Source organism: Anser brachyrhynchus (assembly GCF_964034855.1).
Source record: "Anser brachyrhynchus genome assembly, chromosome: 1".
Classification (NCBI taxonomy): Eukaryota; Metazoa; Chordata; class Aves; order Anseriformes; family Anatidae; genus Anser; species Anser brachyrhynchus.
The window spans coordinates 10664433-10691692 of NC_137694.1; the positions used below are offsets into that span (position 1 = coordinate 10664433).

Below are 27260 nucleotides of genomic sequence, written 5' to 3' on the forward strand. Positions count from 1 at the left end.
TTACTTCAGAGACAGAATGCAAATCATAATAGGAAACTTTGGCAGTTATTCCTTCTGATTTCCTAATTTGTTTAAAGAAAATTACACCCAAAATACTTCAAAGTGTTTAATGTCAAAAAGGGATAAAAGCATACAGATATGGGCTTGGGAATGTGCATATTATTTTATATTAGAAATAACGCTTTTCTGAAATTCTGTGATAGGTGGGCTGGATTTTTTTCGTGAGTATAAGTATTTGTGTTTGACTTCATTCCATTGCCTTCTGTTTTTCAAATGACAAAACCTCAGGCTTTGATAGCTTATTTTGTTCTTTTGCCACAGGATTCTTTTAAGATACTAGATGAAAATTCAGGCTGTCTTTGTCACAACTCATCTTTAGAAAGAGCAAAAGGAGCTAAAGTTGTACTTGGAAGGCTTGGGTATTTAAAAGTTTGTAAAAGCATTTTCCAGACATTATGTACCTAAAGTATACCAAGAGTTGATGTTTTAAGAACAGCGGCTTGTGCAGTAGTTGGAAACAGAAATGTTTTGATGTCTATATTATTTTTGCAGTTGGTATAAGTGTTAATATGAGCTTCATTCTGAATTGATTTAAAATACGCTGAGAGTAATAGTCAATCCTATTTTTAAGAGATGTATTTTGCTCAAGGGATTTGGGAATTCTTATCCTTCTATCCCCTGTGCATAGTGTACTTCTGATTTTTCATAAAATTTAAACAAAAGGTGAAATTCTGGCTCTTCTATGTCCTGAAAATAATGAGTAGTAGTACAAGTAATGGCAGGTATTTCTGAGGGCTTGCCACAGAGCAGGAGATGCACATAACATGGAGCAGAGAGACTCTTCAAAATGAGCAACATTATTCTACATCATTCAATGAAGCACTAATAAAATTCTGCCTGATTTGACCAGAAATGTGGTCTGTGCGAAGTATGTGTTTACTTTTCTCCAGTTCACTTTTGCTATCAGCTATGAGCAAATCAGGACTGCATAAATACATACACAAACAACTGTAGGTCTTGGTGGAGGGACATTAGGTTTTAGGAAATCTTGACAGCTTTTGGCCAACTCTGTAACTGCCTGTAATTTATGTCTTCATGGAAAATGCTATCACACTATTTTCATTTTCCCATTTGGTAGTCCCAAACTATACTTGCAATGAACTACTGTGTATTTTAACTGCCTTGAAAATATGAAACATAAGTATAAAGATATGACTATTCTAATCTAGAGCAGATCTTTGCTTTTAAACATGGATGAATAACCCCTGATGAATAATTTATTCAGCTAGGATTCTCTTCTTAGTCCTGTGAGATTTGCTGCTTCTCTAGAGAGGAACTTCAATTTTACATTTCTTAAGAGTTACACATGGGAACAGTAAAACTAAGGAGCCTGGCTCTATTGATATTTTTCAGTGTCTGCATATAATTCTGGTATTTTTTCCTGATAAAACTTTTTATGCTGTGTGAGTGATATATTATTTTTTTTCACTTAAAAAGTGAAAGAAAACTTCCAGCCAAAGTTTTCTACCAGACTGAATGATCTTCTATAAGCAAGTTTAATTTCACCCAATTTACTCTTGCTAACAACTTCACCCAGTGCAGTCACTCTACAACTTCTTGAGGAGGGCAAGTACAGAGGGAGGTTCCGGTCTCTTCTCTCTTGTAACAGAGGACAGGAGACATGGAATGGCACAAAGCTGTATGGGAGAAAGTTCAAACTGGACATTAGGAAAAATTTCTTTGTTGCGAGGGCCGCCAAACACTAGAACAGGCTTCCTAGAGGGGTGGTTGATGCCACATGACTGTCAATGTTCAAGATGCGTTTGGACAATGCCCTTAATTGTATGCCTTAACTTTTGTTTAGCCCTGAAGTGGTCAGACAGTTGGACTAGATGATCTTTGTAGGTCCCTTCGAGCTGAACTGTTCTGTTCTATTCTAGGTGTAGTAATTTACCTGACTTCTAGACTTCAAATACTATAAAATATGCATTGCAGAACTAGTAGTCTTGCAGTAAGACCAAAATATAGTCTTGCTATAGCACTTCACCACTCAGATAGAACATTTTTGTTTTATTTAACTTGTATAGGCTGTCATTTTTCAGCAGGGCTGTGTTATGTCTGCAAAGGGTGTTACTTTCTTTTGTTGAAGGATACCAAGTGAAGAAAACACAGTCTGGACTAAGACTTTTTGAGTACATCATCTAAACATTTGTTAATTGCAAATGATCATCGAATCACAGAATAGTTTGGGTTGGAAGGGTCCTTAAAGATCATCTAGTTCCAACTCCCCTGCCATGGACAGGGATGTCTTTCGCCAGATCAGGTTGCCCAAAGCCCCATCCATCCTGACTTTGAAGAATTCCAGGGAGGAGACAACTACTCCGGGCAACCTGTTCCACTGCTGATGGTTTGTTTCCAATTTGTCCACTGGCAGCTGACTTTGAAAAGAATATACTTTCCTTATTATAGGGGAGCATGGGACATAGGAAACTTAATTCAACAATTATTCTTATTTCAGCAATTGTATTTCTTTCCTCTGGCTTTCTGAAATCTCAGTTCACACTTCCGTAATTCTCCTTAATGGTGCTATTGAGAGCTGAGATGAAGTAGTCCTCAAGACTCATAGAAACATAGAATATCCTGAGTTGGAAAGGTCCCACAAGGATCGCTGAGTCCACCTCCTTTTGACCACCCAAAACCCAGACCCTATGCCTGAGAGCATTATCCAAATGCTTCTTGAACTTCAGCAGGCTTGGTGCTGTGCCCACTGCCCTGGGGAGCCTGTCCCAGTGCCCGGAGGTATGCAGATTTAGAACTAGCCATTTCCTTCTCCTCTGAGTTGTTAAAACCAAGGTCTGTTCTCTGGGCAGAGTTGGGAAGAGCTAGAGGAAATGGAGAAAACTGGAACATTAAATCAGAAGTTGTCAATGAAGATCCAGGCCTGCTGCTCATGCTGCCTGGAGGGTATGTGCAGCCTTGGGCTGAAACTGGTTTTAAGGGAGGGAATGTTTCCAAGGAGAGATTGGGGTTCTCTCCGTCCTACTGACAGCCATCAGTCTGGTTTTCCTAGGATTTGGTGCAGGCAAAGTGGGCTTTGAGTACATTTTGCGGTCCTTGCAGTCTAATGAGTTATATAGCTGGCTGCTGTGCCTGTACCTAGCCTGGCTCTGAGGGTATGGCTGCATTTTTATAGAAATGAGTGCACTTAAATAACTGACAAATAATATCTGATATCATTAGACATCAGTTTCTAAAGTTTATACAGAGGTGGAAGTAAGGGGAACAGGCATGCAGTCAGCAGCTATATCAGGGGGCATGGAGGGCTTCTAGCTCATTCAGAAGTTTGTTTGTCTCCTTAGTTCTTTTCAGTTTGTTGGCATAAGCATCAAATTAATGGCAAGTAAAAAACCCTGTTGTGGTCCATGGACGAAAACAGAGATAACTTTTAATTTCATGCAGTTGTTAAGACACAGAACAAGAACTATAACAGCAAGACATTGATACAACTCTTAAATCACAGAGTTCTTCTGCATGAATTCTAGCATGCCAGTGTAATGTATCCAATAATTAGGAAGAAAAGTAATTATGTTTTGTGATGTAGTCCTTTTTCTTGTAGTGATTAACTAGAAAAGTCTTCATCATTTTATGTTAAATAGCAAAATGAATGACATTTTACAGCTGCTGGGTTGTCTCATGCTACTAAACTGCTTCTGAAATAAGGTGTACTCATGGATCTTTGCTTTATTGCAGTGACTCAGTGCAAGACATGCACAAAATAGATGTCAAAGCTGAGTAATTAAATTATGATTCCTTCTGTTCTTTATTAATTAGGTGAGCATGGGATATTTCTTAAGCCTGGTAACTGCTGTCCACATTTGTTTTCCTTCTAAGACATTAGAGATCTAGCAAAATCATTCAAAGTAAAATCTTAATGAAGAGGGTAAGATTTGTCTTGGTAAAAGCACCATTAATATAATTAAAAGTCAATATGGCAGACACATTTGTTATGCCTGAGAACCAAAGCAGTCTGAAAAGATGCCACAAAATGCTTTCAACTTTATTACCTTTTGTAAAGGTACTTTCTGCACTTAGAAGGAAATGGAGAGATTTGGCTTTTTTTTTTTTCTTAGTCCTCATACAAGCTGTCTGAGATAAGTTATTGCTGTGATTTAGATACAGCATAACCTTTTATTTGTATATTTTAAATCTCTGTGGCTTTTTGTGGACAGACTTTAGGTTATTGAATTAACCAGGTAAAGAATTTATGCAGGCAGAGAATGAAATCAAATTATTTTAAACAATTTATTTAAGATATATTATTTACTTCACAAGTCAGTATCAGGTATGTATGATGTGGTCCACAATTTGGATCAGACTTTGATAATTTAGATGAAAACTCCTGTGTTACACAGTATTGTAATACTATGCCAAAAAAACCTATGTGTTTATTTTCCAAGTAGAAATGCAATATTATAATTTCATTGTAGTTTAGTTTTTTTTACATATGTAAAAAAAGAGGAAAGAAAGGGATGCAAATACCCCTCAGCCACTGCTATTTATGCAACTATCCAAAATATGAGCTTTTTTTTCTATTACAATGAGATTCTTAAAAGAGATTAATGTTATGTGTGGTTTTGCTTGGAATTTAATCCTAATGACTTTGTGTAATACAGTCCTTGCCATATACTATTTTTTTTATGATAAGATAAAAAGAGAAGCTATTAAACTCATTTCAAAATCTCATGTCTTCAAGTTTGCCCAGTGCATGGTTTAAAAAACATATATGTATGTATAGAATACATATATATAATAGATACACACACATATATATGTATAAATAAAATATGTAGTTTCCTCTAAGGTTCTTTTGCAGATTTGCTGGCATTGGAGAGCTGGTATATTGTCTGTATTTTTTGTATTTTAGTTATTTTAGAGCAAGAGATGTAAATAATGTAGCCTAGTTCATTCCATTGTAGCACCTACTTAAGTATGAATTCAGAATAACAATGCCAATGTCCTGTAAAGCTGATGTCCAAAAAAATTGCTTAACTAGGCTCCTGTACTGTACTGGTCCCAGTATTTACAATCTAGATAAAATCTAAAATCAGTTTTGACAATTTCTACTTTTTTTATTCTTAAGTTCTTTCATCAACTAACGAAAGTAATGGTGAATAAATTAAAATAAACGTACTTTGCTGTTTTAATTAAACAGATTAGATAGTGTGATACAGAGGTTAATTAGCTGCTAACAAATTCATTTCATTTTCCCACCTGGAAATCTTCTTTGTAATCAATTGCATTTTGCGTTATAAAAAGAAGTCATTCTCAGTTGCTTATGCTTTGGGGAAGTTACTATGATGAGAAGATTAGAAGTTTCCTGAACATTTTGGAAGAATATATTTACCGAAAACCAGAATGTATTTGAAAGATTTTTGTCTCTTACAATCACATCTAGCCATCCTGCTTTTGACTTACAGGAATGGAGCGAAAAATACAAGATAGTTATTGTATGTCTTTATATATACGTAACTAGTTCTTTTAAACTCAGTAACTACTAAACTCCTCTTCGTTATGTACACATGCATGTACATAACCTTCTATTTCTTTTTGTCATTCTTTGGGGAGATGGTAAGAATACTGAGGAAGGTTTGACTGGTAGAAGGAGAGGGAGAAAATGATGTTCTAAATTGTGAACTTTTGTTATTCATCTACCCGGGTAGGTCAGAGGGATATTATAAATCTTTCTTCCCAAAGAGGAGTGGATTTTTTGGAGGTTGTATGCACTGGGAGTACAGTAGCATTATTCATAACTTCCCATTAATATATAATGAAAAATATGTTCGTACTGAACCTGTTCTAGAGGGTGTTCAGTGAATTTAAGTTCAGATTGAAGTAAAATGGTTTGAAAAAGTCCTTGGACATGGACTGAAGAGAATAGTGTGAAAATTTGATGGTATTTGCTATGCTGCCTCTATATCATAATTTTCTTTTATATATATATATGGAACAACCATTTTAAAAATTCAGTGAAGGGGATTGAAGCCATTTCAAAGCTGTTTTCAAATGGTTGCATGATTAGAAAATACCATAATAAACTCTTAAAATAATGTAGATGATATAAGAGTAAGAGTCCCTTATCCTGCCCTGTTGGTTAATAAGGTTTGCATCAGGGAATCCTACCACTGGTTCTTTGAATCCTTAGTGTGAAGAACTGGAGCTTTATTAATGTCTGTAGCCTTATTTTTGTCATACATAGCTGTTTTTCTGAATACCTCCTTTTGGAGGGGGAAATAACTATCCATCCCAAGGATTTTTAATATTTTTTTCCTAGAATCTTACCTTAGATATGGCCCTTCTGGCTGGTAGTTTGGCTATTGAGTACATACATGATGAAAGTAAGCAAGTAATGCATTTTGTTTCTAAAATTAATTGCTGCTTTTTACTTAAGAGAAAACCAACAAGACACAAACAGATTGCTGCTAGAAAAACAACTGACTTTCCCAATACAAAGCCTCTTGCTCTGTTTCACCTCTCCCATTAAAGTCTATGAGGGAAATTCAATTTTCAGAATACAGGTAAATTTCCTCACTTTGATCTGCTGAAAATACATAAATAAACAATTACAAAGAAATAACTATGCAACTTTTAAGTCCTGCTGCCAAGTGATGCCCATGCTATACTTCCCCAAGTTATTGTTGATTTGTGGTGCTTACTAAACTTACCTGCTCTCTGAAAAAGTAAATAAAACAATTCTTTATGGAAATATTTACTTTATTGTCTAAGCTGTGTAAGTGTAATTAAGGTACAGCTCTTTTCAGTAGCCTGCTGCTGTCAGTATCTGCTGCATAAGGGTTTCAGTTCAATATGAAAATGAGCAGTAAAAGCAGGTACGAGGTTGCATAGACAGCTGAGGAAAGGAAATTTGGTAGTTTTAGGTACAAATAAGTTTATATTTACATGTCCAGTGTTTATTGGAAAGAGAAAAGTACTCTGTAAGAATTCTGTTCTTAAGAAAAAGGAAAGTCTACAGTTTGAATTAGTGCTGGAAGTGTTGAAGACACTGCCACTATGTGTCAGCTACAGAGTTATTTTTTTCCATTTTGTAGGTACATACATACATACTCACCAAATCTGGTACCAAAAGAAGGTGATTAAGAAATAGAAAAAAAAAGTTGAATTTCTTCTTACCTATAAAAGAAAAAAAATCTTCTGTTGTAGGAGTGTTGCAACAGAATTCTGAAAGGATAAAACTGTAAAATTATGTGGTTTCGGCTTTTCCCCCATATACAATCCCTGTGATGTGCTGAATTGGAACTGTAGAGTGGTTAATGTTTGGAAATATGTTTGCATAGTAATGTTCATGGCTTTGGTGTAGATCAAAATCTTCTTGAAGAGATGTTTTCAGTTTGATTAACTAAAACAACAGCCATTCTGTGACATAATCGACTATGTCTGAGGGTAGTAGCAATATGATTTTATGTCATTGAATCTTCAGTCATTAAATATTCATGAAGTATTTGGCCTTTGATGTTTCAAAATAAAAACCAAGCCACTGGTTGCCATGCTTTGTCGGTTTAGTCCATATTTTTTTTACTGCAACTGGTGAAAATCCCCAATGTTAGAAACAATTCATAAAGATAAAGCTATCCTTACTAATGTTATACTACCAGTTACCTTCATGTCCAGCAGAATTGTTTTCTGATTGCAGGCCATTGAGCTCTATGATGACCTTATGCAGAAATTATTCATGGAGTATGTTGTGTTATTTCAGAAGAATGGGCAACTCCTGTATAGAGTCTGATTTGGGTGTTTGTTTCTCTGACATTTTCTCATTAACATAGGGGTGGTATTCCATTTAACCTGACACATTCAACCAATTTTGTCCTTCAATCCTAAAGCCAAATTGAAATTAGTATTTTAAATGAATTCTTAATGTTTTCAGGATGTATTATCCTGATAGCCTTAGTAGTCCAATGACAGCTTCTTATAAAAACTGTTATGGTGAAAAATATCTAAAGGTTGAGGAGTTTTATTTGACATGGAAAAGTTGTTGTTATTCTTTACTGGCAGAGTTTATGTAATACATTCTTCAGATCTGAAGACAGGAGTAGTCATTTTAGTGCATTTTATGCTGCTTTTTGAGATTTTGCACGCAACTTGATATGCATGACTATGCATATATGAGGCTGTGTGTGAACATGCTGTATATAAACCAACTTCTTACTCAGCTTTACTGATCATAATTTGTACAAGACAAATTAAATCAAGCATGTTTAAAATCAACATGTAATCGGATACTGTAACAGTGAGAAAAGGAACACAGGACAATAGCTGCAAAGACATTAGGAGGAAATTCTTCACTGTGAGGGTGGTGAGGCCCTGGAACAGGCTACCCAGAGAAGCTGTGGATGCCTGGAGCTGTTCAAGGCCAGGCTGGGTGATGCAGATGCAGGGTGCTTGCTCTAGGCAGTGGCTCAGAACCGAAGGAGCTGGTTCCACTTCAGTGCTTGGCTTTCCCGGTGTGTCAGACATCAGCTTGGCGATGTTTCCATATGGTCTGTATTACTGGTTGCTCTACAGACAGGCGTTGTCACGGGCTGCCAGTCAAATCGGTCTGTTATCATAGTTCACCAGCATTTCCTGTGTTCTCGTGTCATCCACTGATGCATAGCCTGTACCAAGGCGCATTACTGCCGTTGTCTGTGGTGCCACGTGCGTTATGGCTCACCACACACAGCCCATTAGCTTTGTGCTGTTCGCTGTGGCTCTCACTGTACTCGGTTTTCAGTTCTTGATCCAGGCAAGGTCATGATGCTCCTGTGACCTGTAAGTATCAAAAATTGTAATAACATAAAATATGATCTATCTGTAACAAGTATTTACTGGTAGAAGTATGTTAATATTTTCCCAGCCGTATGGTATTAAAAATACCATGATCTGGCAAAATAACATCTCTCAACTACAGTCCAATATCTGCAGGAAAACTATTCAAATATATTTTGCATTTCTTAAATATATTCTGTCTTACTGTATTCACAAAATTTTCTGATTTGGTTTTATCTTCACTGTATAAGTACAGTTTTATCTTCACAGTGTAAGTTTTTGAAGTTTAGTTGAACCATTTACATTAAATATATTTCACAAAATGTATTGGTAATTATTGTGAGAAAACAAATATTGGCTTTGTGATATGGTATCTTCTAGTTCACTAAGAACTCAGAGCTGAAAATACTGCAATATTATTGCATTATTATGCAAAAAATAATGTAATATTTTTTTCTAAATGAGAAAGAATTTTAGTCCACAAGCCTTATAACTATACTGTTCACATGGCCAGGACAAAGGAAGGAGAAGGGAAGAGGAAGTGAGAACCGAGATGGAGTCCACTCCTTTTGCTTGACTGATTCAATATATTTGATGTTTGATAGGAGATGGGAAAGTTTGATTTAAATATATTCCAGAGGAAAAGGAAATCGAACTTAGGTCTTGCATATGATCAGTATGATGCATTAAAAATGAAAAATCCAGCCTCTACTTCCAGATGGAACCCAGAGGGGACCAGTGGAACATAAATGAGGAACCTAAAACCAGGAAAGCAATTGGTGCTCTTGCATTTTCTGTGTAGCACAATCAGTAGACTTGAAAATTTGATTTCACTACACCATTGTGGCTCAAGTGTCTCAAGTTGTAGGGGTGAGAGGGTTCATTTTATGGGTTCTGTTATTGGTAGGGCACCTCTGCAAACTTTGCAGACGTGCAAAGCCTGTGGTTCTTCAAAGGTCTGTATGGAAACAGACTATTAAGGAATCTAGAGAATAGTAAAGGTGAAAACTCAGGTAGTTCCAGAATTTTGGATTCTTCCAAGTTTAGACATCAATGAATTTATTTATCATAGCATTAATTAATTAATTTATCATTAGCATTTAAATGAGGTGCCTAAACTCTGTTCACCATCCACACTGCAATGTTTGGGTCTCGGCTCGAGTTAAAGTCCTTCAGAATTGGTGTCAAGGTCTTGTAAGTGCATTTTTTTTTTTTTTTACTGTATATTACATTATATATTTTATTTATAATCTGTGTTTGTAGATTACTTTTACCTGATAAATTATCCCTCTATGTTAGGGTTGTATGTTTTAATCACACTCAATCTAGCATGCAGATTATTAATAAATAGATCAATTGTTCTGATGTATCCTTGGATGGACAGAATGAGTCCATCTCATGTAAACTGTCTATAAATTGGAAGGTTCCCAGACTGATAATCTCAGTGAAGGAAAAAAGCAAATGAATGCTGAATGAATTGATCTTCTCATCTTTAAAAATAAAGAGTATTCTATGACAAAGAGCTTGCAGTACCTTTAATCCTCCTTTATGTTATCTCCTGTAATCTTCACCTTCATTTCCTTATTCCAATTATTAGTCCCAGTAGAATCTTGAGAAAAGCCATTTACACAAATCCAGATGGAAAAGGCTTATCATAAATTACAGTGCAGACCTGGAAGTTTTTAATTAGTGTATGGAATTTAATATTGTGAGAAACTTGTTCTTAAATCAAATGATATTTCTGGGAAAAATGTCTAAGCCAAGTGAGTCATTTGCCAAAATTATGAGTGGTAGAGAGAAATATTGTATAGGGGGACTGGGATGTTGTTGAACTGTTTTACATTTGTCAAATCTTTATTAAAAAGTAGTTTGATTTTTTTTTTTAAAGTTCTTGTTTATAAGTCCTGGTTTAAATACAATTTCCAATCCATTTCTTACATCCAATTTTCAGACATAGTAGTTGTCTGAAATTTACTATATTGCTGGATTTCATGCTCAGTCTAAAGACAGGAGGTAAGTTGATATTCCTGTTCATAGAAAGAGAAGGAAAAAAAGAAAGTTATTAGCTGGTAACCTCTTTATTTTTCATGTGCCTTTTTATCTTATGTAAAGTTATGAAGCTGTAATTAGAGGTTGTAGTAGTCACCATTCTTTCTTTTTTCCCCCATTTGTAGGGTTTTATTCTCTAACGTTACTCCATTTGGAAACAAAAGTACTTTTTTTATTTGTGATAGGCTACATGAGCTTTCTTTTCTGAAGAGGCTAATTGTGTCTTAAACTGCATGTCAGACTGTATAAGGGATTAAACTAAAACTAGATGGATTATTTGTTGAGGATTTATTAGGCTGGTTTTAAATCTTAATTATCCTAAAGGTATTAGAGTGAGCTTTATTGTTTTTACACAGCTTTATGCAAGGGGATACAAGAAAGTTAAAGCAAATGGATTTTACCAGCACTTAAGGAAATATTTTTTAGCGTTGTAGGCATTTATACTAATTTCATCCTCCAAGTGTTCAGCTGATCAGTGTGTCTGTGGAAGAGAAAATACAACAATATTATTGGTATTTTTATTGCTGCATACTCAGCAGTAAGACTCCTAGTTCTTTCCCTGGTGCTCTGTGTCTTTTCAAAGTATTTGAGACTAAATTGTAATTTTAAAATGTTCTCCAAATTTGTATCTGTAATTTTCAACATGTAATTTAAAAATAAATAGTCAAAAGTAAAAAGACTGCATGTCATTCTGCTTGAAGGAGAAAAGCTAATGAAGCTGCAACCAAATAAACAATCTTTAGAAATAGTTGGGCTTAGTGCTGAGCTGTAACTACCCAACTCCGCATGCAGACGCCAGCATCTACTTTTGCATTGTGCATATTTACAAGGCAGTGTCCACCTCTAAGCAGTACCTGTATTTATGCATCCAAAACAAGCCTATACATTGGATAACATCAATCTGAAGGAAATCAGAAATATGTTTGATACATGGTTTGATTTTTCTTGCTTTTTATGTCTTACCTGCAGAACAGAAAAATCCTTGTAGGTATCATCGCTATACTAGCAGGTTAACTGCAATACCAAGGTGTTTTATACACTGTCTGGTTTGGGTTGCTTTAGCACATTCTGTATTAAATACCTAGAGATTATGGGGAAAATGTTGTTTTAAAGCAATTAAAATGATTGTATTCATCCTCAGTTTTGCATTTTTAAATGTGCACTGATAATTTTGCAATACTGTATATTTACAATATAATCTAAGTCCTTATTCCAAAAGTCCTTCTTCCAAAAACTGAGCTTAAGGACTATATTTCTAATTTTCTTCTTTCATGAACAGAAGCAATAGTGAGTATTTACACCTTTCTCGCAGCATTAGGAAATATGACATAAAGGGGAAAACAACAATAACAACAAAACCAACCAAACCAACCTAGGATATTTACATTCTGTTTTAGGCTTGTTGAAAAAGTTTGCAGTATTACCTGATGGCAGAGTGGTGCAGAAGTGTTTAATAACAGGAAAATTCAAATTATATGTGTCAAGGAGTTAATAAATAACTAAACTACTTCCTTGAGAACCAGCAGCAGAGCAATTTGTTCTTGCCATCCTTAAGTGGTTAAGTTATGAAAACTTGTCCACTAAAGGTATAATTGATCCATGAATCTAATTTGTGAACTGTACAGCCCTCAGGGTGTTGTAGTGCTGTGTGTTTTGTTTTTTTTTTCTAGTAAAAGCAGTGAGATATGACCAATGACAGTTTTAGTTTATGCATTGTATAGGTAATATCTTCTTGCAGGACAATGAACTACAAGACATGTAGTGTAACAAAGTATCTAATCATATTGGGGGGTATTTTAATTAACTCGTAAATGTATCATGCAACTGAAGCATAATTTTTTAATAGATATTTTAAAATTTTTGTTTAGTCCAGTTGAAGTAGATAGCAATGCCATGCCACCTTAAATCCAAGTAAGCACATAAAAATATAAAAGGGGGGAATATAATTGCGACAATAGAGAATTGTTTTATATAAGTAGGTAAACATAATTGTACACAGTGTTAAAAATCCTATGCATTCAGTGATTCTGTGAGAATGTGTACTGTGAACATGAGCAATGGGAATGGAGTGGGGAAGTAAATTGCTGTCTTCATTGTAAGTAAAAGAGAGAACCTAATAGAATTGTACTTATAGGAAAATGCACAAATTTTTTAAAATGCAAGCACTAATATATTTAATAGCCAGATAAATATGTCTGTAATACTTTTTCCTGATATTATCTTTCGTGAACAAAATTTTCTAGGGAAATACTTGCAGAATGGCTGTAATGACATAAGGAGGCATGGTGAGAGGAATATGCCTTTTTCTTTGTCTTCTGAATTGAAACACTGAAAGATCTTTATTAATTATTATTATTATTATTATTATTATTATTTTAATTTAACAGATCATTGTGTGATCAAAACACACGTGCTATCATTTCCAGTTAGTACCGCTCAGTGTTGGTTCTTCAGCAGTTCAAATTGTTTTTTTTGTGGAAATTAATCATAGAGATTTTTGAACAGATAGTAGTATTTATAGAGTTGTTGTTGTTTTATACAACCGTGTATAAAGTAAAGAGGATTCCAAGGAGATTTAATCTTCTGCCTCTTTCAACTTACTTGAAGGCTTGCACAAGCTTTTCATGGTCTTCTCTTTATAACAATCAAGTAACAAGTGGTGATGGTTACAGGTCATGCCAAAGATGGAAGGAATTTCCTCCTATGTCTGTAACACATTATGAGTTCTGGCTTAGTTACCCAGATACTGATATGAAACCCATTGTATTATAACTGAGAATAGAACAGTGTTTTGGTGGAAAAGGGCATTTTGAGGAAAAAGGAAGGAAGATAAGTTTATGTTAACAGCATTTACCTCGTATTGACATTTAGCTCATCTATGATATATTTCATGTTTGCATCTCAAAAAGGTCACAAAGGAGAATGAATGATATCATTAATTATGAAGTGAGAAGAAAAATCATTTATAAAGGTGAAATGCATTAAATTGCATGCCACAAAACTTTTTAGTGCAAGTAATAATTATCATTGGCTTGCCCAGAAAAATGATTACTGAAATCATGTTTCCTGTTGGTATTTATACAAGAAAATAGAAATTTGTGGTGAACTTTTTGTTTACATACAAACAGTCTAAAAGTATTGCTTATCACCAACAGAACTGAAAATATAAATTAAGGCTATTTTTAGAGGTTACTAGCCATTGCCTATTTTAAACAAGCTGCTTGGCATGAAGGAAAGTAGGTGCTGCTTCTTTATTTACAATTAATGGGTCTTAAAAAAAAAAAAAAAAAGTACACATATATCTTTCATAAAAAATGAACATGACAATTACTTTCATTCAAAAAAGTATAACAAAAACTACAGGGCATACTATAGCACTTATATTTATTGGAAAACTATTACATTGAATATAAATCTTTAAGGTTTTTAAATGGTTCAGAAATATTCCAAGAGAAAACAAAAACATAGGAAATACCAGAATTTTCGAACTTCAGTAGATATGCTGAATAGATTTGCTGCTTTATTTGATAATAATCTTACTGATTTGAAAATAAATTTGTTTGAATTATATGGTACCGTGTTTCCACAGAGTTCCTACGTTCTATTGTACACTACAGACTCTCCTGTGATATGTTTTCCCAAATTTTGATTGTGCTTTGGGGGGTGAACAAAACAATAAAAAGGTGTGCAACAAATACTTAACCCACTCAATACCCATGTGTTGAATCTGTTGCCTGCTAGATTTTTTTTTTTGTGCGTAAACCACCTAATTGCATAGTGAAATCTTTATATGTCTGTAAATGAAACAGTTTACAGTAGTCTTTTATAAGCTCTGGATTTTATCCAACACCATGTGTACTCTTCTAGCTGTTTGTATGACTCATGTAACTTCTAAGGGAAGAAATATCAAATGAATGAAGTTAAACATATGAATGGGAAATGCAAAGTCTGATTCTGTCATGTTTCAAAGAGAATCCATACAGAATTGCAAGTTTAGCTTAAAATATATTTTAGTACAAAATGTTTCTAGTGAATTTAATGCACTTCTTTCTAAACTAACAGATTTACTTTTCCTTTTCTTCTTTTACAGAATAATGATATAATCTATTACAATGCAAAAGATGATCAGAATGATGTAAGTAGTATGTTTCTTTTTTTCATTGCCTATAATCTCAGAAAATTAAGGGATTTAAAAGATTAATAAAACATGAAAATCAACATATAGATATTTTGCAGCAGTAAGAAACCAAGAAACTTAGAAGCTTCTTTAAAATTTCCTTGAGAGACAGATAATATTTTATGTTTCAGTTCTAAAGGTCTGGCTTCCATCATACAGTATTCTGAGTTACTGATCAGGGTATGTATTGGAAGAAAAAAAAGATTCTGACAGCAGAATCATTCACCTTTTGAAATGTAATATAATCCTAATTATAGGATAAGAGAATCAAAATGACAAATGTAAATAATTTACTTTACTCTGAAGGAACCATTTTCTGACCCTATATTCCAAATTCATATTATCTTGTTCTGTATTCTCTATAAGAATTATTCTTCATGTGAGATGAAAGCAGATGTAAAATGCTAATGAATAACAAATTTCATGCATTTTGTGATCACTCATATGAGTGAAATAAGATTGGGAACAACTGAAAATCCAGTCTCAAGTTTTAGAGAAAATGTGTGTTATTTCAATGCCTCGGTCTACTAAAACTCTTACTTTAAGTGGTTTGAAGTTTTCTATCTGGCTTTAGCAATTAAAAACCTTAATGTCTTCCTGGGAGAAGGCAAGTTATCTTCACCTTCACTTGAGATAATACAACTGCTTGTCTTCATTATAGATTTAATGTATAAAACCATAGAAAAGATGTTGTAAATGTTTTAACCAGAAGTGCCAGCATGCTTCATTTGCACTTTTTAATCAAATATTCTTTAGAGATTGATGGCATCGCTATTGTAATTGATGCTTCTGCTATAAGGCAATTAAAGAAGGTGCATATATCATGTCAAGCAAAACTATTTGATATGCTTATACAGAATTATGAGTACTGGAATTCAGATACCACAAACAAATCAATTGTCCCAGGTTTTTTAATGTGCATGCTTTAAGTAAAATTCGATTCAACTAACCTTAATCTGAAAGATTTAAAAGATGTTTGTTCGATTGAATTCACTGAGATTTCACGTGCAAATCACTTCTGAAACAGGATTTATTTTACGAAGCTTAAATATTAGCTTTTGAGTGTAAATGTACTGTATAGTATAACAATGGTGGGTTATGGTATGAAGTAAAAGAGCCTGCTATGTCTGTTGTGATGCAAATGGTATTGGGAAAAGTCTTGAGACTGCTTCTACGATAGGAATTCAAATTTGTTAGGCAAGGCAGGAAAGGAAACACTGCTTTAGATTTTGCTCATTTTCTTTGACTTTGCTCCAGACCTTTTATTTCCCCAGAGAAACACAATTTTATTCCATCAGAAGTCTTGTTTGTATTTCTGTGTGAGTTTTGTTTTATTTTATTTTATTTTATTTTATTTTATTTTATTTTATTTTATTTTATTTTTTTAAACTCTTGGAATGAAGATTATAATACTCATTATTGTTGAGTTAAAAATAGTTCGTTGTTAGTCAGGGCCAACCTGTCAATAAACAAGTAGTACTGTACCATTTAAGCTTTATTGGTTTTCTGATCAGATGTTTTTTAGCTGCACTGAAAACATGTTTTGAATTAGCTAAATACCATTAAAAAGCTTCCCACAAGTTCTAGTTACACCATGAAAATGAGGCACATATGTAATAACTAATAACTTGTTGGTTCAGCATTTCTGCTGAGCGTCAGACTTATTAATCCCAGAAAAACATATTGTAATTCTTTTTCTTGCTGTTTAGTAAAGGTGAACATTTTTTAATGATGCTAAAAGTTAGCCTCATTAAGCTTCAATATAGGTGGCAATTCTTAATAAAAAAAAGTAAATCATCTATGTTATAGAAAAAGAACAATTGTTTTACAGATGTAATTCACACATGTAGATTTGGATCTCTTTAAAAGTCCCAATAAATATTTCAGTAAACAGTAACATGCACCTCCTAAACAATCTTTAAAGTAAAGTTGAGGCTGACCATGTAATTGAAGAATAGGAAAATCCAAGAAGTTTGTATTTTAGTTGTATTTTTTTGTGTGTGTGTATTTTAGTTGTGGCACTTCCTTGCAAGTAGAGTGAAGGTTTGCTTACTGATGATTTGCATCTCATTATGGTGGTAATAATCCCCTAAGTACTTTCTGATAAAACACTTTGAGAGTTAAATTAGGTGTATTTGTATCTGTGCTATTGCTGTGATGAGTAATATAATTCCAAAGGAGAAGCAATAAGAATGAGATGGTCAGTAATCTATTGCTGAGTTTTTGCTTAGAAAACAGTCTGCATCTGAGTCTAACCTATGTGTTAATGTTCTTCCTTGTTCATGCCTGAACAACCACTTGGCTTCTATTTTCAGGTCCTTTTCTTCAAACTTCTTATCTTCCATGACTTTAAAGTAAAATTGTGTGATTACACAACACTGCTTTCATAGCTTTTGTTGGTTTATCAAAAACGTCTTCTACAGAGAAAAATGCAAGTACGTTGGAAGGCAGAAGAAATCTTTTAAAACTTAGTTTCACAGAAAGAGAGGATTATGCTCACAGGGATGAGTGATTGAACATAAACCTTGATTTTAGTTTCACTCCTGCATTAGAGCTGATTTGGACCACTTTTTTTTTCTTTTTTTCTTTTATGTGGAAACCTCTAGTGTCTCTCTTCACTTTCTCGGTCCTTACTCCTGCAGAGGAACTTGTCTTTCGTGGGTGAAACCCATTTACTCTGGTTTACTTTAATTGATTAATCCTACTACAGAAGGATTCTGTTGGATTTTGTATAATCCGAATGGTCTGCTTTCACAGACATGTTACTTTCTTTCTGCATAATTTTTAAGGCTTTACATATATTTCCACACTATTTTTTGGTTAATAGTGTTAAGAATAATTTCTGGTTCATATGCAACAAGATTTAATATCAGCGCACTTGCTATGTGCCTGCAGTCCCTTAAGCAAGTTCTCAGTTGTATTGATACATTTCCTGTAGATTTTTCTGTGGACATTGGGGTTATATTTCTAGTTTCTTCAGAATCTGGCAAGTTTTATTGAAAATTGATGCCAATTCTTGTAAAACCCTTCTAGTCCCCCATATAAAAAGAGAGCTACATCGACATTTCTGAACGTTCAGTTCCCCGGTGTTCTGACGACAACAAGAAAATAAAACGTCCCACTAATATAGCTTAAAATGGACAGGCTGTTGGGCACTTGTGGGTAAGGAAGATATTCGTAAAGACTGATTTCATCCTAGAAAGCCTATCTCTTTAGTCTGTAGTCAACAGAAGGGTTGGTATATAGCACACAAAATGATGCCTTTGCTCTAGATTGCCCTTTAGAGTAGCCCACCTCCATCAGCCAAATAAAGAGAGAGGGGAGGGGAAGATTAGTCCTCCTGTAGCTAATGGTAAGCCCACATCAGGGTCTCTAACAGCTTCCATCTGGGTTAAACTGTCAACAGGATGATTAAGTAGCACTGTGTTGGAACTCTGAAGGTACTCACAAGCCCTACTAGCCCTTACAGTCTATACATATATTACCTTATGTATACTTTCTCTTAAATTGTACCAGATCTTTTAATTATGGAAGATTTTTAATTAGTTTTTCTGAAATGGGTGAGGCAACTTAGGTGGGACATTTTTTTAGAGATAGATTTTACTAGAGTCATCTCTGAAACACTGGCTAGTAAAACTGCTGCTGCCATCCATTTTTAGTCTCTAATAAATTCATACTTTCTGTTCTTTTATGCTGTGAGCCTTTATTTAATCACAAGACATGATAGTGTCTTTTTCTATAAGTAAAAGTAGGAATAACTAGTAGCAGTAATTTACTTACTAGGATTATGTATCTAAGCTTAAACTAGTCACTGTGTTTACCTCTATTCGGTTTATTCTGAGTTAGGTGTCCAACACCTAAAGCTCAGCTGAATTGCTTCTAGATGTGTGTTTCTCTCTTTTGACCAGGTTACTGTAATGGAGCCTTTTAAATCTTAAGTCTTTGATGCTGGAGAATTAGAAGAAATTCATCTTGCAGGTCCTGGCTCCTAGCCTTCATTTGTCTCCACTCATCCTTTAAAATCGTAGCTTTACCAGAACAGTCCTCTAATGTGAATTGTTAATATTCTTCAGTGAATTTTGCTTCCTTTCTTCTTGTTTATGTACCACATTCAGAAGATCCTTCTCTCTCATTTTTCATCTGCAGTCGAGATGAGCCTTTTTGAACCTAATGACTGCATTTGCTTGGACTTTAAAGAAAAATAAGCATGTGAAGACCAATCATTCTTTGGCCTTTGGATTTCTCAGACTCTCAGATAAAACAGTCAATTTGTAACCTCTTAGTCCATCAATCAGTAATATACCTTTGTGCTCTTTATCCTACAACAGCAATTAGATTCTACTTGCTCATTTCCCCCCACAGTGCTGTAATACGTGAGCACTTCATGATAATTAATGGGTTTTATCCTCACAACAAGGTAAGAGGTATTATATTCCCATTTTTCATATCACATTGGAAGATAATGGCAAAACTTGTAATTTAATATAGGCCTCTCAGGTTTTCACTCACTGTCCTATTCCCCAGAACCCTTTCAGTTTGATATATTGCAGTCTGTGTCATGCACTTTAATTTGCAGGTGTCAACTACTTGTGTCATCTAACTCTTTGTACAAGTGATGCGGTGCATGTATTGGATAACTGAGTCCAATCCACATTAGGATGCCCTTCTCTGTAAATTTTAATATTGCTTTGCCTGTTTCTCCTATTTTCCCTTCTTGTCTTTTGTGCTCCACCCTAGTTACATTTATCTTCACTGTTTACTCCTCTCCTCTTTTTCATACCGGTCTCTATTTTATTATGAGTGATTTTGTATCTTCTTTATAGAACCTATCTAAATTGAATTTGCCTGTTTTCATTTGTTCACCTATCCACTATGCATTGAAATGCTCAGCTGCTTAATTTTCATCCTTCCTTGATGAAAGAACTTCTCTCTGATCTTCTCTTTGCATCTTTTTCCTTTTCTACCTTTTCAGTGAATTTTCTTGTCATATTTTTATAAACTCCTTCCTGTACAAGATAAAACAGCCTAAGGAAAAACAGACTTTTTTTCTTTCTTTCTTTCTTCCTTTTTTTTTTTTTTTTTCCCAGTGATTTAACTGAAAGAACTAAGTATTACAAATAAACAAACAAATGTTTCTTTAACATTAAAGCAGTCATGCTTCATTGGAAGTTTACTGCACCTAGGTCTTACTCATTAGGCTTTAATTGAGAGCTGACAGATGTATCTCCTGGCAAGAGTTGTGTGCCTACTTAGCACCATTGATTTATTAGAGATTTCTGTAGTACAGTCCCATGTTAGATTGCAGTCATGATTAACAGCAGTACTCCTTGTGCATTGATCATGTATTAATAAGTAGTAGTAGCACTTTTTATTTTTATGTTATGGAATTAACACGAAAGCTCTGGAATTACAGTTCTCTCTGGACCATAAGTACGTGCACAAAATGTGGATTAACGCTGTGATTAGGGCCAACGTGTGGGTTCTGGAGTAAAGTGGAGCATGTATGTGGCTATTTTAAATATGAAAAACTTTTTTTTATTACTTTATGTAATGCAGGGAAAAATCCTTTAAAAATGGTATGCTGACTTTGCCTAATGGTTTAGACAGCATTTGTACATTAGTGACACCTTGTTATTTTTGAATAACATTTGAAACATTAGCTCTCCTTGAGATCAAAACTGCAGCATAAACACAGCTATCAAGTGCTTCCAAATAGTAAAGATGGGAAAAAAAATATATATATATATCTACATCAAGTTGAGAACTACTGTAAAACTAGGAAAGGATGATTATGTTTGAATAATAATCTCCAGAAAATTCTGGTGGATTTCACATACCACAATTTTGGGCATATAAATTGGAATGCATCACTTGGAGAACATAGAAAGTTATTTTAATAATCTTTTTTCCTCTTATTTCTAAGTATCTTTTTAGAAAACCCTAATCCTCATTGGGAAATGCAGGTCAGCTGTAATCTGTTCTCTTTCCATCCAACAAATGTCTGCATTTTAAAATGGAGAGCTGAGACATGAAAAAAAAATTATCAGGATTCTTCACCCTACTTGCTTGAGAGAGTATACATCTTATAACTCCCCAAGCCTTTATTTATTTATTTATTTATTTATTTTATTAAGTGTATTTATAGTCAAAGAAAATATTGGGCAGAAGTAAGCAGAGAATAGAATTATTATCTAGAGACACAACTTACCTTGGTCTGCCTGTTCAGTAGAAGAGGCACTGGTCATTTAGAGGCATGCTGTCAATGTTTTTGGAAATTTATTGACTCTTTCCATATATCCTTATACAAATATTTTTATTTTCTTCTAATTTATGGCATCCAGTAATGCAAAATTAACTCTGATTTGCACTTATGATTAATTTATTAAAAAGGAATCAGATAGTGAGACTGCCAGGTTTACTTGAAACCAACTCTGAACCTACTTTGGATTTGATACCTGGTGATTTATAGTTTTCTGGTATTAGTGAGCAGGAGTAAATTTAAATTTGGACTGATTTAGATTAGATATGGTATAGTGCAGCATGGTTGTTCACTGCTCAGGCACCTGGTACAGTGAGTTGACCCTGGTTAACAACCAAACACCCACGGAGAGCCCATCTTTTGCTCACCTTTGCTATGGGTTGAGGAGGAAATAGAAGGAAGGTGAGAAGAGTCATGGATCATGGTAATGACAATCTAATAGGGAAAACAAGGCTGATGACACAAGCAAAGGGAAAAAAACAAGAAAAAAACAACGTATTGACTACTTCCCATGGTATCTGGTCATTTCCTAGAAAGCAGAGCCTCAGCACTATAAAGATTACTGAGGAAGGTACCATAATCATGGAAATGCCATAACCATGAATGTTCCTCCTCCTTTCATGAGCTTTTGTTGTTGAGCACAATGTCATGCAGTATGGGATATCTCTTGGGTCAGTTTGGGTTGGGTCTCCCAGCTCTGTCCCCTCCCAGCCACCTGCCTGCCCCAGCCTATTCACCGGGGAGCATGAAGAAGAAAGAGAAAGAGCTTTGACCTTCTTCAAACACTGTTCAGCGACAGTGAAAACTTTGGTGTGTTATCAGCAGTATTTTAGCAACAAATCCACTGCACAGCACTATAGTGGCTGCTCTGAAGAAAATTACCTCCGTTCCAGCCAGATGCAATACAGCTGGGATGTAGACAGTTCAATCAAATGAGAGTAGAGAACATTCATTCCAAACGTTAACCATTTTCTTTATATTTTTTTTTCACATTTTTAATGAAAAATAGAAAGCAGTGTCTTCTGAAAACCCTATTAGCACATCAAGTTGAGCAGTTGCCTTACTCAAACATCCCCACACATTCGTTCTTACTGAGCTCAGACCAAAAAGGCCAGAATTTTTAGCTTCTAACAGCAGAACTCAGGAATTTGCAGGCATTTCGCTTTATAACATACACTGAAAAAAGGTAGAGTAATTTGATTTATTGAGCATGTAACATGTTTTTTTAGCTGGGCAGCAGAAAAGAAGGGGTTCCTCTGTAAGCCAGCATGCCAGGAGCTGCAGATTGGGTCAGGTGGAGCCCTTGAGGCTCCTGAAGACACTCAGTTGGCAGAAGGGTCTTGAGCTGGAGCAGGGCAGATTGGGCAGTCCAGGGATCAAGTCTCGGAGGTAACAGCTGTAGAGAAACTTTTCTTGAGACAAGGAGGGTGATGCTGGGTTTCTGCAAGTCCAACTGTCAGTTGCTGGACTGAAAAGTGACACCGAATAGAAAAAACTCCCCTGCGAATATAGAGGAAGATGCAGGAGTCATTGTTCTCATTTATGAGATGTTATTCTTTCGTTATATTCTATATATTATAGATACCTATGATATACTGGATATACTAGAGGGAATGACCTCAAGTTGCGCTAGGGCAGGTGCAGGTTGGAAATGAGGAGACATTTCTTCTCAGAAGGAGAAGTCAGGCACTGGAACGGGTTGCCCAGGGAGGTGGTGGTGTCACCATCCCTGGGGTTGTTCACAGAAAGGTTGGACCTGGTGCTTAGGGACATGGTTTAGCGGGTGACATTGGTGGTAGGGGGATGGTTGACCAGGTGATCTTGGAGGTCTTCTCCAACCTTAATGATTCTATGATTCTATGATCATAGAATATACTTACTTTGATACAAAAGGGATATAATTTCCACTGGAATTAATATATTTGAAAAAAAGAACTGATATAAAAAGTTGGATTCATGTTTTATCTTTTTTATGCAATCAAATAATTGTGTTTTGGGGGTGCTGTATCTCTCGCACTGCAGTCTATAACAAAGATAATGTTTATGATTAAAATATACTCCTCTTGCTATGGTGAATATGTGGAAAAATCCTGTTATAATATAGCACTAAGCATCTTCCGTATAGCCTATGGGGAGGAGGAGTAAGCAGGCAAACCATAGGTTGATGTTCTTTGGCCTTACATCTGCTGTTCTTCACGTTTATGTAATAGGTCTTACTATTCCTATTTCTAGTAATTTCGTGGTAACTTGACTTCTGAGTCTTTTAGGAAAATACATACACCGCTGTTTTTGTTGTGTACTTTCATATTTGGAATCTGGCACTAGCATTTCTAACGTTGTGATGTGAATGCCATATTTTGGAAAATGAGCATTTGAACTGACAGTGAGTGCCTGACCGACATTAGCTGCTTTAGTACCAAAAGGTTTTGGACTTTTCACTGAGGAATATGTGCCTTTTACCAAGTGTCATTGAGAGAGATGTTGGGTTACTCCATTTCAAGGTATTACAGGAAAGCTTGAGTCCAGCCCACAGGGAGAGAAGGCATCCCTTTGAGCTTCCTGTTGAAATTATAATGATCTGTTTCCACAGGGAGGAAGAGTTTCTTTCTTTCTCTTTCTTTCTCTTTCTTTCTCTTTCTTTCTCTTTCTTTCTCTTTCTTTCTCTTTCTTTCTCTTTCTTTCTCTTTCTTTCTCTTTCTTTCTCTTTCTTTCTCTTTCTTTCTCTTTCTTTCTTTCTCTTTCTTTCTCTTTCTTTCTCTTTCTCTTTCTTTCTCTTTCTTTCTCTTTCTTTCTCTTTCTTTCTCTTTCTTTCTCTTTCTTTCTCTTTCTTTCTGTATTCTGGTTAAAAAAACTAGGTGTCAGGTTTATATTCCTTGATTCAAATTTGCACAAGTCTACCCTTCTCCCAAATGAGTACATTTTCAAGGCTGGAAAGAAAAATACATGATAATGAAATATATGACTGCCCCAAAGCTACCTCCTACTTGTGAAACAGAGTTATGAAATAATAATAGCAAGAGTGATAACTGTAGTTGTCAATGTCCTAAAAAGATGAGGAAGTTCTTAATGCAGAGAATCCTGCCTTGAAGGCAGATTTGCACAAAAGAGCAGTGCTTGAAGTCTCCCCATGGAGGCTAAGTTTGTCACATCACAGATCAAAATTCAGCCCTAAAGGCAGTGATTCATCAGTTTAATGGAAAATTGCTTCCTTGAGGATATTTCGTACTAATATCAAATGCATGACTGCTAACAATTACAGTGAATGCAGTATAATTGTTTATTGGTAAATAAAAGTAACTCAAAAATCTGAATTTGTTATGGAGTGTTTATAATTATAAGTAGTGATTTCTAGTGAGCTCTGTGTTGCCTAGTTCTAGATAACAATGCTGTGTGAACATTTTGACATGTCACCTTTAAATGTGCTGGTCACATTGTTTTTTTTAAGTGGTACAAAACAAAAAAAAAAAGCCTTAATCTGACATTTTCATATGGTCGACTGAAGGCGGAAACAGGATTTGAAAGCTGCAAGTCATATCAAGAAACCTGTAATAGAGCACTTACAGTATTTTAGTAAGTATTAAGAATCAAGATAACTAAATCACAAAAACTTTAAGTCATGTTTACAAATTTGAGAAGTGTAAAAAAGGAAAAATAAAATGTGCCGATATCTGCGTCGTCTGTGGCTTCTGCTGGTCTACTGCTTACTCATAATGTCAAATGAAACGAATGGCCAAATGAGCTCTTCATCATTTGTATGGCTGAGATAACAGGTAGATATTATTATTGCAAAATTGTCTTTAATATTCATTTTGTATATGGGACAAAGGAGACACACTAAATTCTCCATTCTGGAAATACACAGTTATTATTAGTTGATCAGGAGATTAACATGTAACCTTACTTTCCTCAGAAGTCCTGAAATGCTACATTACTTGGAGATATAATACCGTATTGGCTTACTTGGAGATGCCTTCAGGGTAGTTTATCATCCCGAATATATCCCAATACAGGAAATAATACATGCATTGCACTGTTGTGGGGTCTTCAGAGAGTTCTCTGTGGTTTGAGTTATCTGCAGTGCGGTTCCTCAGCTGTTTCTGCTTTGCCCCTGAGTCTGCAAAAGAGAGTATTTCTGAGCTAGTCAATACTGTCTGCAGAAGGCCAGATCACATTCCCTGGCGTTTCCACACACAACATGCTCTGTCCCCGTTATCTCTGGAGAATGGATGAAAGCGTAGTAGATTGAAGCATGTAACTATATCTCGTATAAAGCATTTCATTTTTAGATATGTATAAACTGATGATCAGTCTATTCCGCGAAGTGTAAGGTTTTCTTATTGTATCCAGCGTTAATCTTTTCTGCAGTTCTCTACATTAAAACCCCTAGTTTCCTTTACTTGCCATAAATATGGCTAAGCAGCTACAGACGAGCATTTCAGACTCGAAGCCTCTTGTTTTATGCAAAGTCATTTACACTGCAATTCTGCACCTGCATCATGTCTTTCGAGACTTGGGCTGAATAGGAAATAATCTGGGGTTTAGGTTCAGAAACACTTCTTGCCCACCTGGCTGAAAAGGGCCACCTCTGCTTCTGCTTCTTCAGTTGTCTTCTGCCTTCTAGACTTCCTGAGTGTTGGTGTGTGAAAAAGTGAATTACAGCTAATCCTGCAGCTCTCTTTACAGTGTGCATTGCTGGTAACTTTATTTTAATCCAGTGAGGAATCACAGTTGTCCAGACATTAAAACTTTTGAATTTGGCTTCAGCTGACCTTTTACAAAGGTATTTTCTTTTGCTGACAGTTTCTGTGAGTTCTTGCAATATCTGAAAGCTGACCTGTTTCTTCTTCCTTTTTTTTTTCTTTTTCTCCTTTCATTTTCTTTTTCTGATGTGCTTCTCTTCTTGGACAGAATGCCCTTCTAAAATTCCCCTCAGTCTCTGTGAATGTCATTCTTCTAATTTGTTGCATTTTTAAGTTTTCACCATACTAACATTTTTTAAAACCATATATACTTGCAGATATAACTGTATTATGGCAGTTAACTCAAATTATGATACTTTATTGAGTCTGCAGGGAAAGTCTATGGTCCATGTGTAACTCAGAGGTCAGTGTGTGGCTTTGTGTTACCTAATGCTTTTTATCTACCTAGATACAGCTGGCATTTAATTAGTGAAAAGCTGCATTATATTTATGTGAGCATGAATTAGTGAGTGATGTTTGTATAGCGTTTAGAGCCCCATTAGTCTTAACTCAGAGAATCACAGAAAAAATTAGATAAGGAGGATTTCTGGAGGTCATGTAGTCCAACCTCCTTCTCAAAGAGGGCTTTACTGTTGTTAATGTTGTTATTGACACAGAAGACTGACAAATTAAGAAGAAAGAGCAACAGCCAGTTGGTATGCTGTGAGATGTACAAAATCTGGACTCCAACCAGTATGACGAAGATAAGAATGTGCTGTGAAACAGGATCAGTCGATGGCTTAGCAAAGCATGGCAAAGACAACTGCATCAGATGAAAAAATCAGATTAATTAAATGTTCACAGTCAGTGGGTATTATGACTAATTCCTGATGAAGCATTAAGATGATTTAACAGTTCTTATTCTCAAGGGATATTATCTTTAATCAGATGTGGGGGTGGTGAAAGATGGTGCAATTTATTCCAATAAAAGTAGAATAGTGCCTAGTTTGGGCGTTGTATAAAAAATCTAAATTATCCAGAATGCATTTTGGTCTTGGAACTGTAGATGATCGGGTATTCTGCAGGACTTTTGGCTACAACCAATATGCGTTGTTTATTTTTATTTATTATATTTTCTTCTTTTATTATTGTTAGTACTTTAATGGGATGTGAGTACAATGATTTGAAGGAGGCTATGGATTAAAAAAAAAAGCAACAACAATTTGCTGGGTCTTTTCTGAACTGTTTGTAACATTTAAATCAGTTAAGTTAA

The 27260-nt window shown here is 35.1% G+C and overlaps 1 protein-coding gene across 14 annotated transcripts in view; it reads left to right on the forward strand.

Annotated features, from left to right (window-relative positions):
- The window catches only part of CACNA2D1 (calcium voltage-gated channel auxiliary subunit alpha2delta 1), a 407082-nt gene that overhangs the window by 203171 nt on the left and 176651 nt on the right, over positions 1–27260 (forward strand). For all 14 annotated transcript variants that reach the window (XR_013952784.1, XM_080597562.1, XM_080597555.1 and 11 more), the window contains one exon: positions 14963–15007. Coding sequence is in view for 13 of the 14 variants with exons in the window: in XM_080597562.1 (XP_080453688.1) it covers positions 14963–15007 (45 nt within the window). In the remaining variant the exon portion in view is untranslated. The remainder of the gene's footprint in view (positions 1–14962; positions 15008–27260) is intronic.